The sequence below is a fragment of the Epargyreus clarus genome, unplaced genomic scaffold (assembly GCF_041222505.1).
Source record: "Epargyreus clarus isolate Ecla_fem2 unplaced genomic scaffold, WU_Ecla_fem_2.2 ptg000015l, whole genome shotgun sequence".
Lineage (NCBI taxonomy): Eukaryota > Metazoa > Arthropoda > Insecta > Lepidoptera > Hesperiidae > Epargyreus > Epargyreus clarus.
In genome coordinates this window covers 3,145,197-3,158,268 of record NW_027332223.1, presented here as the reverse complement: position 1 = coordinate 3,158,268, position 13,072 = coordinate 3,145,197, and the positions used below count along the sequence as shown (strand labels likewise).

At 35.1% G+C, this 13,072-nt stretch overlaps 1 protein-coding gene across 1 annotated transcript; it reads left to right on the top strand.

Moving 5' to 3' along the window:
- Positions 1-3,002: 3,002 nt before the first annotated feature.
- ICE (protein) lies at positions 3,003-7,986 on the top strand. The gene is made up of 6 exons (XM_073081179.1): positions 3,003-3,873; positions 4,954-5,085; positions 5,401-5,537; positions 5,849-6,024; positions 6,640-6,754; positions 6,956-7,986. Exons 1-6 carry the CDS (start codon positions 3,809-3,811, stop codon positions 7,174-7,176), a joined length of 846 nt encoding a protein of 281 aa, XP_072937280.1. The 5' UTR covers positions 3,003-3,808; the 3' UTR covers positions 7,177-7,986.
- Positions 7,987-13,072: the final 5,086 nt, after the last annotated feature.

The following is a 13,072-nucleotide window of genomic DNA, read 5'->3' as shown; positions in this document are numbered from 1 at the left end:
TGCCGCCTATGCACATCTGTTTTAACGAACTTTACATAGAGTCACTGATGCGTTGCCACTCGGAAGGCCTCCAATGGTCGCCTCTTGTCTAAGTTAGTCTTCATCCACAACCGTCCATTGAAACACAAGAACTGTTTCACCTCAGAAATAGGTGTGAGGATACATGCATCCCTGAAAATATTCAGCTGTAAGCCCACCTTTATTCACACAATTGCTTATTGGCAATAAGATGAAGATAGTATAACCCTCTGTGGTTAAACTCTGGCGGCACCACCGTCCCACCTATTTCTACTTAATAGCAGCAATGTATGGATTAAAAAATATCAGCCATGATATTGTATGATTCTGTAGCTACTTAATTTGTCTAAAGACAATTATTTATAGATGGTATGAATGATGGCACCGTCTGTAGGCAATTAATATTTTATTTCTATTTCGGCAGCCATCTTAGTTAAGCGTGGGAATAGGACGCGTGTGCCACTCCCTACCATGGCGCCCTTCTGACAAGAGGGTTGAAAAAATATAATTATCATCTCCTTAATTTGCTGGACTTAAATTATCCAACGGCTTAGAATATTTAGGTATTTTAAATAATTTATCACATTTTTATTACGATTAATCAACCGAAATTTTTAATCATAAAATACCGATTTAAATTTGGACATATTCTATCTACTGAAACGGGAGACGGTAGGGGTCTAACATTATCTGGGATTGGTTACAGATACAATTACAGAGCGTAGAAGCCACTTGCCTTTATGTAGTTATGAAAACTACACGCAATAATCCAGTTTTCCAAAAATCCTATTCTCGCTAATCGAAATCAATTAACCAAAACCCCTATGGAATCAAATCAGAAATTGGATTAGTATTTTTTGAGAAAATCGCTGACATATAAATATACATACCTTACATACCTACAAAGCGGTCGAATACAGAAACAGAATGAAGGTGGTAGAACCCATTGTGGTTCGACTCCGGCGGCACCACCGCCACACCTATTTCTGCCTAATAACAGCAGTGTTAAGCGCTGCTGTGTTCCGTTTTGAAGGGTTTGGTAAGGGAGACTTACTTTTCCGAGGCGTTCCACCTTAGTCCTCAGGGGTAGCGGCGCATCTGTAGCCGACCTCAGGTAGGAATATCTAATCCTATCTGGAGTTGATTACAGATGTCCATGGGCGGCAGTAGCCACTTACCATCAGGTGGACAGTGCTCGTCTGCTACTCCTATATTGTAAAAACAACTTATTTTTTGAAGTCGGTTAAAAACGTCAACGTACAATTCGACACGAACAGCGCCATCTAGTTTCATCGATCCAAACGCACGTTCATGATTAACAGCAGTATCCATCACGTCCACACCTATCTTTATTGCGGTCCGCGAGCCGTGTGAGTTGACCTCATATTATTATTTACGATCCTACAACATCCAACTGTCTGTCCAAATAACGTTATTAATTAAAATATGGCGAGCAGAAAATAAAAAATAACCTTAACAAAATATTCAATAACAGCTCCATTCTATATTTTCTCTGACAATCCATTCTATGACATCTCATTCTGATAATATTTTAATATCCTTCTTTCTTTTTTATGTAGTTTCCTGCTAGATTGCTACTTACCAGCAATTGACTCACTGTTGATGAGAGTCAATTGCTGGTAAGTAAGTAAGTAGTATAATTAAAAACTTATTAAAATGTTCGCAAAATATATGTCATCAATTAAAAGTTTTTTTTTTTTATATATAAGAAATCTTGGATACCTATGTAGGCAGTCACTGCTGCCCTTAGGTTATCAAAGACAGATAGTATTGAAGTCAATCATATGCTACCCACGAGGACAAGAGTGTGTTTACGCGTCTTTGATAGCCTTTAGGTAAAACCCCCAAATTTATATGTACTATACGGAGTTGGTTACTGTTCCTTATGGGCGGCAGTGACGACTTTTCAGGTATAATGCATCCTCGTTTTCCACTTTGATAATTAAGGAAACCGGTCAACAATATCTACTTTGTTATGGTTTGTATTGATAGCACGTGCCTCCATATATTCATCCTGCATAATGTTATACTCATAGGATCTGCTAAACTATAAGTCCAATTTACATGCTATAAAAAGCTAATTTTATCTACTTTAAACGCTTGGTTTTTGAAACAATTTATTTTGATAAGGATTAATATTTGGTATCTATTAAAACGATTTTAATGTGAACTTAATTTTTGTCTTCTTTTTAAATCACAAAAACAGTTATTGTGGAGTACGCACAAAGATAGACATAATAAGCCATCGCTGGCTTATTTGTAGACCTTCTTAAGGTGTACAATACTTTAGAACATTATTTTGATTTATCTCGTAGGGTTCAGCCAGCGTTTGCAATGTAAGCCCCAAAAATGTGTTTATTTACGAAATCTGTAAAAATACATATTAGTGTTTTTCTACCATGTTATGTATGTATTATACATGTTAACCTTCCTGTTTAACCACTCTGTCCATTAAAAAAAACTGCATCAAAAATCCGATATATTCTGATTATGATTCTACTTTACATTTCTCATCAAGCGTTGTCGGCCCTTTTTAAATACACTTTCCAGGGTAGGTTTAGTTAATAACTTTGAAGTTGAATTCACTAACAAGTTTTCTTTTTGTTCATGTTTGGTGTTGCTACCATGTCTCTTAATAATATTAATTTATGCACAGATACTTGTATTAAAAATTGAACAAATTGCTTCATACTCGTCTTTGGGATCCTTTTTTAACTTTTTTTTTATTTTGCACCTTTATGCTTTAAACTTTTGTTTATAGTGCTTTCTTCTTACTCCCATTCTAGCTATTTTGGTACAACAAGTTGGTTTTGTGTCGCTATCATAACATTCTGTATCACTTTCCATTGTAAACTTAAACTTAAGACTTTCAAATCTCTACAATAACTTTAAAATGACTATTATTTTAAGATTAAATTTTAATTACTTCACTACTATTTTGTCTACTCTGTGTTTGTGAGGTGTGGCACGCAACCAAAAGACCAAAACACGGAAACAAAAACAAAGTAGAGTTGCTTCATTAAGCTATCACATTTACCAAATTCACTCCTTCGTATATTTAAATAAAGACGAAAATAGATTGCAATGTAAATATGTGTCAGTGGAGGACAGACTTTTTGATATTGAGGGATTCCCCGGCTACTAAGTTGCCATTGCAAGGATTTTTGAGTTCACTGATAGAGATTCAATTTACGTAGTAGCTGCATGATGAAATCGAATTTATAACTTTAATTGAATTTATTACTTTTTTTTGAAGGTGGTAGAACCCTTTGTGTTTCGACTCTAACGGCACCACACCTATTTCTGCCTAATAACAGCAGCGTTAGGCGCTGCTGTGTTCCGTTTTAGAGGGTGTGGTAAGGGAGACATACTTTTCCGAGGCGTTCCAGCTTAATCCTCAGAGGTAGCGGCGCAGCTGTGGCCGACCTCAGGTAGGAATATCTAATCTTATATGGGTTTGATTACAGATGTCGATGGGCGGCAGTAGCCACTTAGCATCAGGTGGACTCCATGCTCGTCTGCTACTCCTATATTATAAAAAAAAACACAGTAGGTGATCCCCATCAGTGTCACCACACGTCATTCTTAGGAACATAATATTAATGCTTAACCGTAGAAGTGATAATACGAGATATAATACTGATATCAGATATTCGTCGATAACACAGTCATATCTATTGTTTAGTCAGCCAGTCCCACACTTATCACGCTAAATAAAAGTCCTGTGTTTTTATTTGCTTGTATAAAAATATATTATTTTGGCAGCATTATGGATAATTTGCCGGAAAGCTTCGCGGATGTTTCTCCATTTGCTACCAACTCTTCTCAGTCTAGGTGAGTTCAAACGAAAACTGTGTGTTTTATGTCTTTGTGTCTTATCAAGTGAAAGTGTGTGTGTTTCTTTAAACTCTATCTATAAAATATTTTTATAAGTAATACAATCGAAAATGCAAAATCAATGGAAGTCTTTTTCAAATATAAAAATACGAGTATAAAGGCTTACGATTGCATTTTTGTGATAAAAACATTTTTGATATATTTTTTTAATTGTGGTACTTTTGAATTGAAGCAGCGATATGCTAACTAAATCTGCGCGCAACAACTTCAGAGCGGACTAGAAGTTTCGCGCGGACTATACATGCGTTCTAAAGAGAAAGTAAAAAAATATGTAATAAAAAAGTGTTCTTTTTTACTTAAGTAAGTTATTTGCTGTTATAAATTTCAACTGAACAAAATTACACAGTTTAGCCACAACCAAAATATTTCTACCTCTATGTTGGAGCTTTAGTCGCAGCCTCTAGAAAAGCTTTTACCCATTGTAATAACGAACCCATTGTCATATCGAAACATCTTGTGAAATGGCGGTAGATATATTGACAGTCAAAAAGAGCTCTGTAAAAACTTATTTAAAAAAACAAATTAATTTGATTTATTCGTGCTCGTATACATTATATAAGAAACTCCGATATAAAAGTGGACGATTCTACTACTACAGTTACTATTATAGATTTATTTATCAAAAAGACACAGTTTAATCATGGCTTTTAGACGCAATGACAATATTTGCCACTAATTTTACCTTAAATATTGAGTAGGTAGACTACGCTAAATTGGACTTAGTTATGCAAAATGGATCCAACCCACAAAAACCGTTTTTTTAGTTACTCTCACAATGGCATCTCCACATGAACTGAAATGTATATGTAAAATATTCAAGCATGGTACATTTTTTATCTTTTGAAATATACAGATCTATATCAGTGATACGAACCATAAATTGAGCAATGTAATTTTTACTAATAGATCTATATTCTTAAAAACTAGTTTTTGTGGTTGGATCTATTTTGCATAACTACGTCCAATTATCGACAAGATATTTGGAATGCCTGTTAATATTATTGTTTTTTTTTTCAGTGAAACGCAAGTAAATAATGGGAAAGATTCTGTTCCAAAATTTAACCCCAATGAATTATATTACGACATGTCCGGTGAAAAATATTTACTAATATTTAACCACTATACCTACAAGACTACTAAATATTTCCGGTAAGTAGGAAAAAGCTAATAGCTAATTAGATTACTAAGTTACATAATTATAATATATAAGTTATAATTATAATATATAAATCGATAGTGATATTCCCGAAGACTATGGAGTAATGTTTTTGAAAATTCAAGAAAATGGTATATACTTACTGTGTTTTTATACATATGTAGGATCCAAAAATGTGTGTACCATAATCTATGATCCTAGATCTTAACAAGTGCGACTGGAAAAGGTTTTAATCCGAGGAGACTCTCGGGTCTGATGATGGGATTATATTAAGTGATGATGTTACGTTATTTTTGTATTACTTCTAGGAACAAACGCCCTGCGGACCGCAAGGGAACAGAACAGGACGTAGTTGAACTCAAGAGAGTCTTCATGAAGATGGGCTACAAGGTACTCGTTCACAATGATTTGGAGTATGAAAATATTATGAAAATAATCAAAACCAGTGAGTACTACACACCTGTCACAAATAAGAGATGGCGGCACTTATCTTAAATTGAAGAATTCTAAACGTTCCATATTTTTATTCCATATCTAAGTTATACCTTACATAAATGCTTAAGAAGACTAAACATTCCATATTTAGGTACATCATGTAAAAGGCAACTGCTTGAGATGCATTAAAACAAAATTAAAATCGTATTCAGCTTAAAAATTAAAGTTGGGTCTCAACCAATTCACTATCATATTCAGTAAACCTGTTAATTCAACAGTGTCAGCAACTTTTTATAGAAATAATTTGATTCCAAATTTTAGTTAGCATCCAGAACCATAACGACACCGCCTGTTTGTGCATTGCGATCCTGACCCACGGAGACAAGAACGAAGAGCTGTTCGCAGCCGACATGCCCTACAGCTTGCGGGACATCACCGTGAAATTGGAGAACGGGCATGAAGGCCTGGTTGGAAAACCAAAACTGTTCTTTATACAGGTATCTATCATGTGGTAGGGATTTTATTTAATTTCGCCTAATGGTACCTTGATGCGATTTTAATGAGACTGGTCCCTTAAAAAACCTATTTACTATTTTCTTTAAGATTTTCATTACTTATAACAACTTCATCGCAATAATTTTATTATTGACATTGTCAACATAATCGTCATCACGATGATGATTATCATCACCATCACTACTTTCAACGTTTTGAAAAACACAAAACCCCCCGTCAAAATTACTGTCGTCATCATCATAATCATAATGTTCCTCAAGTATCAGTTTGTCAAATTATCAGTTTGATATTCATTTGTGACGGATTATGAAGTGAAAACTTCTTTAACGGCGTTATGCACTTTTTGTGATGGGTAAAAGATTTTAAACTTGCGTCAGGACACGTGGCCTGATTGAAAATTCGAAAGACGGCAAAGCAAACTACAAAAATCAAGATGTCAGCTGGTGTCAGCATAGAACAAATATGTCAATGGGTGTTGATTTCATTTTTTATTAATTATATTTTAAGTATTATTCTGGTTAGGTTTCGAAAGTTTTCACTTCTGCCGGCACTCCCAGAGTGCAACTCATTGATTTTCTATTTACTTTATCTTTCAGGCTTGTCGTGGCGATGGTCTTGATGCGGGCAGAACCGTAGAAACTGACGGAGGTGGGCGAACCATGATTTTGCCCTCTTCTGCTGATTTTCTTTTCGTACGATCTTCTGTTGAAGGTAAATGCAATTTTAATAATGTCCATGTACAACAGAAACCAATCACAAATTGGATTGAAGTTCTACCAAGATTTGTCATATACTCGTTGCTTTTAACCATAATAATATCAAAGTAGTTTTCTTCTAAAATGTATGCTCTAATTCTCCCATATCCTGACTCTAGCGCAGAAATCAATAGTTACACCATAAAAACTGTTTCAGGTTACTACTCCTTCCGAAACACGAACGGCTCTTTCCTCATCCAAGAGCTTTGTAAAGCAATCGAGGACCATTATGAAGATAAGGACATCCACTACATCACCACCGCTGTGAACCGGAACGTTGCGTACGAGTATAGTACTTACACGCTTGATAGTAAAACTAACAATAAAAAACAAATGCCTGAAGTCAGGCATACGTTGACTAAGTTATTCATGTTTTAGGGAGGTAACCACGAGCGACAATGAGCTAAATACAGCCGTCAGACCCTGCGACGATACTCGTCTTCGTTGGCAACGCGACATTCCGTGATATAACACGACAGTCGCCGGAGCGGTTGTCACTCGTGTATTAGCTTCCTTAGTCATATATGTATAAGAGCAGCGGATGCACCAAAGTAATTAATACACTTTTAATATTACAACTTAAAGGCTTGTATTGCATTTATGTACCAATCAAACTTATTATTAGAGTAAAGTTTATAAATGTTTTAAAATAATCTTAAGCATTGTTCCTACCACACTCCTCTAGTAATATAATTTAAATTTAAATGAAGTTTACCTATTAATAAACATAAGCAACGAAACGAATAAATGTTAATAGGTATTTTAATACTTAAGTGCCCTGAATATGTTATAAGTATTAAAAATATAAATGTAATATTGTTTTTAGTAATTTCATTATTAAATACAGGTTTTAATTGTATAATGTTGTTTTTAAGAATATTGGACGTTAATAATTAGCGTATGAAATTACCAATAAATCTTCTACTAATGTTATTGAAAGCTCTGTCAAAATCATTTCAGCAATGTCAGGCTGCTACATCGAATAAGTGGCCAAGTTCAAGTCGAACTGGCAACCGGAGGGTTCCGTACCACCAAATTTTTACTCTTTTTTAATTTTTAGCATTTATAGCAGCCATTTAAGAACATACGTTGTGAAAATTTGAACTGTCTACCTATAACGGTTAAACGGTTAGAAAAATACCGGTTTGTTGTAAAATTGATTATAAATAGGGGTCCCCCTTTTTATAATATATTTTTTTATTTTTAGTATTTTTGTTATAGCGGCCACCGTCATATATTCTCTGTAAAAATTCAAGTGTCTATATATTATGGTTACAGAGATAGAGCCCTGTGACAGAGGGACAGACAGCGAAGTCTTAGTAATAGAGTTCCGTTTTTACCCATTGAGTCCGGAACCCTTAACACGGTACACGTTTAGCTTAGACATTTGCCAATTGCAAATTTTTCAAATAACAGAAAGACATTTTATTTATTCATTTGTATAGACGTATAAATCATCACGATTTTATTCAAGTTCCGTGGATTTGTTTATTCATGAAGCGAGAGCGAGCGTTGTTTCATTCGAGCAATTAGTCCGGCGATATTCATTTGAATCTAAATTGTAACGAAGTATTGAGCGCTCTAAAAATAGCTATTGTTTTTTCTTGCCAAGGAACTGAACAAGTATTGAATATTTTTGATAAAAACTTTAGGAGAACGGTATTAGGCGTGTTTACTCGGGTTTGATAAGAGTGTGGTAGATACGGTTTTATAATATTGATGTTTGATGATCTTCTGTCAGTTCCACTTGTAAAACTTGTAAAACGAAAATATATATAGATAGATAGATAGAGAAACAAGATCGCGGAAAAGATGAATTGAAATTCATCTTTAACGCGATCTTGCAGATCATTCAATGAAATTGTTCGTACCTACTGTTGACTGTTCCATACCAACCAACGATATTCCATACCAACGATTTTCAGCTTAAATCTAAGCTGACTAATATTTCTTTACCAACTCATTTGGTAAAGAAATATTAGTAAGCTTATGTCTTCTGACTTGTTTTTTTATTAAACTATTTTATTTATTATTTGAAATTAAGTCTATATGTGGAAACTTTTATGAAAATATGATTTCTATGAAATGAAATGAAACGAAACGAAACGAAACCAAACGAAACGAAACGAAACGAAACGAAACGAAACGAAACGAAACGAAATGAAATGAAATGTGGCAAACGAGCATGCAGTTCACCTGATTTTAAGTAGCTACTGCCGCTCATGAACATCTGTAATTAACTCCCCTGATTAGATTCCTACCTGAGGTTGGCAACACATGCGTTGCTGCCCGTGAGGCCTAAGACGGAATACTTCGTGTAAATGTCTCAGAATCAGATCCCAATTTTCACCCGGCTACCAACTGAGCTATTACTGGAGTATTATTAGACTAGTGCTGCCCGTGGCTTCGCCCACGTTTTGGAATCGTAAAGGGGCGAAAGATCGATTCACTGAATCGATCTCAGATCGCCGCAGACTTCCTATAATATTTCATATTACATCTCCGTATGTTGAGTCTGTAGAATAGTGTGACAATAATTTGTATAAATATCGGGATAGTCCTGTTTAATAACGAGTTTGTTTACAAGTTATGGAACCTTTGCAGCATTCAAATGTTCTGTAAGTTTAATCAGCTTTTGGTGTTTGATTTCAAATTTATATCAGTTAAAAGTAGTTTTTTATTTCCTTACTTATATTTTAGCGAACGTGTAATGCCTTATACGTTGAATCATTGGTTTTCTAATAAAATTTCGTTCAAGAATATATGAATGTAACACTCATTTAAAATCATGTACCTATACCTAATAAAAAGGTAAAAGTCAATTGACTTACTTCTTTGAGAGCCATTATATTACAAAAATAAAGTCATACCCATTAACATAAAACAAAAATTTGATTTAAACATAAAGTAGCGGTAATATTGTAAACAAGCTTTGCTTTAAAAGGAAAGAAAATGTATAAGTAAATATTACGTACACAATTTAAAATTAAAATTAACGTGTCCCTATTTGTTTCGCGGCATACCTACTGTAAAATTTGATTTGGCCAAAAATAGGAATGTCCTCTAAGAATCTCAGAACTCGGACGCCCTACTCAAAACTCTCGTCTATACGAGTCATGAAATATGCATGCTTGTGTTTGCAATGATAGATTTCAATTTTCCGATCGAAACTCGCGAGTTGACGTTTGCAAATCTTTAAAACTTTCGTCTGATATGAGAATAGTTCGTAACTTTGCTTCTTACATTGACACAGATAGTCTACGAACAAAGATTGACGAACAAAGAAACGTTTTTGCAAAAACATGGAAAAGCACTTTAGTAGATAAGTAATAAGGCGTTGTTATCATCTCAAAGTTGATTCTAGTGGTTGTATTGATAGTTTAAATTACCTTGGGACATTGATCTGATCAGATACGCCCATACATTTATTCTTCGGAATTTATTTTTGAAGTGAAGGTTGTGTCACTATGTATTAAAGTAAGTATTTATGACACAAATATAAGGGAGTTAACACACAAATATAGTGTACCTAACACGAGCGACAAGCCACGCACACAACCGCCACCACCCACTGACGATCACAGCCAGTAACAGAACCGTGTTTTTACCTCACTGTCACTCCTATGTTACAGTCCGCGCCAAACTGCTAATCCGCTCCGAATATAAAAACGAGTCGCGTCGCAATAACAAATTGCAGATATTAGCAGGACGAAGACAGTGCGGGGTCCCCCGGCACCCGTCCGCTGCCCGCTCTCGCCCACGCGTACATAGCTGCGTTAGTGTGCCCTTACGTTACGGATTATATGCTAACTAAACGTGCGCGCAACAAATTCAGAGCGTACTACAAGTTTGGCGCGGACTATACCTTCGTAAGTGAGTAAGTGGTCACTACAGATCATGTACATCTGTTACCAATTTCATGTAGAACAGAGTTTCTACCTGAAGTTGATCACATCTGAGGACTTAAATAGTCACCTTAAGTATAAGTCCGCCGGCACCTGATTGACTTATATTAAGGCGATAATCTTATTCTTCAGATGTTACATCGAAACAAAAGAACTGCTCCATGCTAGAAATAGGCGTGATGGTGAGGTATCACCCCGGTCGAAACAAACTGGGTCCACCACCAGTATTAAATAATCTTTACTAGTTCTGTTATATCAAAGCCATCGACATAGATCGGTAGCTTTATTTTTTTTTTATAATATAGGAGTAGCAGACGAGCATGCAGTCCACCTGATGGTAAGTGGCTACTGCCGCCCATGGACATCTGTAATCAACCCCAGATAGGATTAGATATTCCTACCTAAGGTCGGCCACAGATGCGCCGCTACCCCTGAGGACTAAGCTGGAACGCCTCGGAAAAGTCTGTCTCCCTTGCTGGCAGAAAACCTCACTAATAAACTATATACCTAGTCAATTAATGATTTCTATTAAAGCTGAACATACATTGAAAGTTATTCGTGAGGGGATGAAAGATTAAAACATCCCTTATCTCGCTCATCGGCGTCACGCCTCGTTTATCCTGCCAGCCACCCTCTTGATTTGTGTGTATATTAAAGGTGTCGTAAAATATGAAAAAGGTAAAGAATAAACTGAAAATCCTCTTACATTTTACACAAATTGAGTAAAAATGTGAATATAAAGTTTAGTTGGGGAAAAAGTGATAGTGTAGTAATTTGAAATTTGATCGCTCTACACCAGCCACTAGTGCCAGTGCCACACACCAGGGTACCAGTGCCCACAAAGCACTGTCCCACTGCTGGGTAAACGCTCTAAGAATGAAAACGCCTCAGAACATAGTCGACAGCTTTCGTCTAGTGTGAATTGGTAAGTGGTAGTTTTTTAAAGAATGAACTTTGTAGGTTTCAAAGGATTTTCTTTCACAGTTATAGGAAATGATAATAAATTTCTTATCCGCACATAAGTTTCAAAAATCTGAAGTGGACGCTAAGACTCGAACGTCAAACCCCCCGATTGTAGCCAAATTTTGAACAATCTTAAATTTATACCTTAAATTTTAAAAACTACTACTTTTAAATTAATTTGCGTAGGTATTACAAATAAATTATCACTGAAATCCCCGTCTGGCTGGGATTCTAACCTCCAGACTGGCTTATCTACTTAATTGTAGGTATATCAATAATGTCAAAGAGCCAATTAATCAAAATAGTTTGCCTTTTCTTTATAACACAATATAATAATTAGATATTAATTATAACTTATATTATGTATTAACCAAATTTTCCAATATCTCCAGCAATAAACCCACATAGTTTCATACTAATATCGTGTTGTATCACTTTAATTATTGTTAGCAATATAATCAAATTATTTAATTATGGTATAATTTAAATTAATTATTTTATGTTATGTCATGATGTGTTATTTTTATAATAATAAGTGCTCATTTATATAGTCACTGGCTGTATGGGTTATACGATTATGTGCATTAACATAAAAAAAAAGAACGCGCTTGGCGCGAGACTTGTATTTTACGCGGGAATAATAAAAGTTGTAAATTGGACCAAGAAAATAGTTTATGTTATTAATTCAGTGGGATAATCTCAAATTATATCTTCTTTAGCTCCGTACATTACGGTCCGTACACACTGCTTGATCAGTTTCCAATGGAACTGTTGTACAGACAAATGAGTAGAAGTCGGAATTTTGATTTGTTTACTTTAAACTTGTAATTGGGGCGTAACTAAATTAAGCAAATATGTAAATATACAAACCTGATTTACACACAGTTACACGAATAAAAACGTTTATTTTACAGCGTAAAAATAAATATAGCAATTCTCTTGAGTATGCAATAAATATTTTCATCGTCTCATTCAAGTATCTTTGACAATAACGCCGCTTTTCCACTTTTTTCGCTTTTTTAACGCTTTTAATTGTTCTACCAATAAAGCTTCGTATTAGTTTACGTTATTTTTGAATTTATTATCCTACAATAAGGGACCTTATATCTACGAATAAATACTCGTATATCACATGAGTATAATAACGCAGCTGTGCTTGTAGGCAGCTTGAAAACAAGCGCACTGGACCATATTCGGCCTAATTTGGTCATATTTGCACAAGCCAAACTAACATGGTGCACTTACCAGATGCCGTTGATGTGACCATTCGGCTGGACATCGCAGGATACGTAGGTTCTTGGTCACACATCTAGGACAAAGTATTTACTGAAATAGAGTAACATCTCTTTTTATTAACTGATACCAACAATTCAGTAGTATCCTGTTTTTCTAGAAATGTCTCTTTT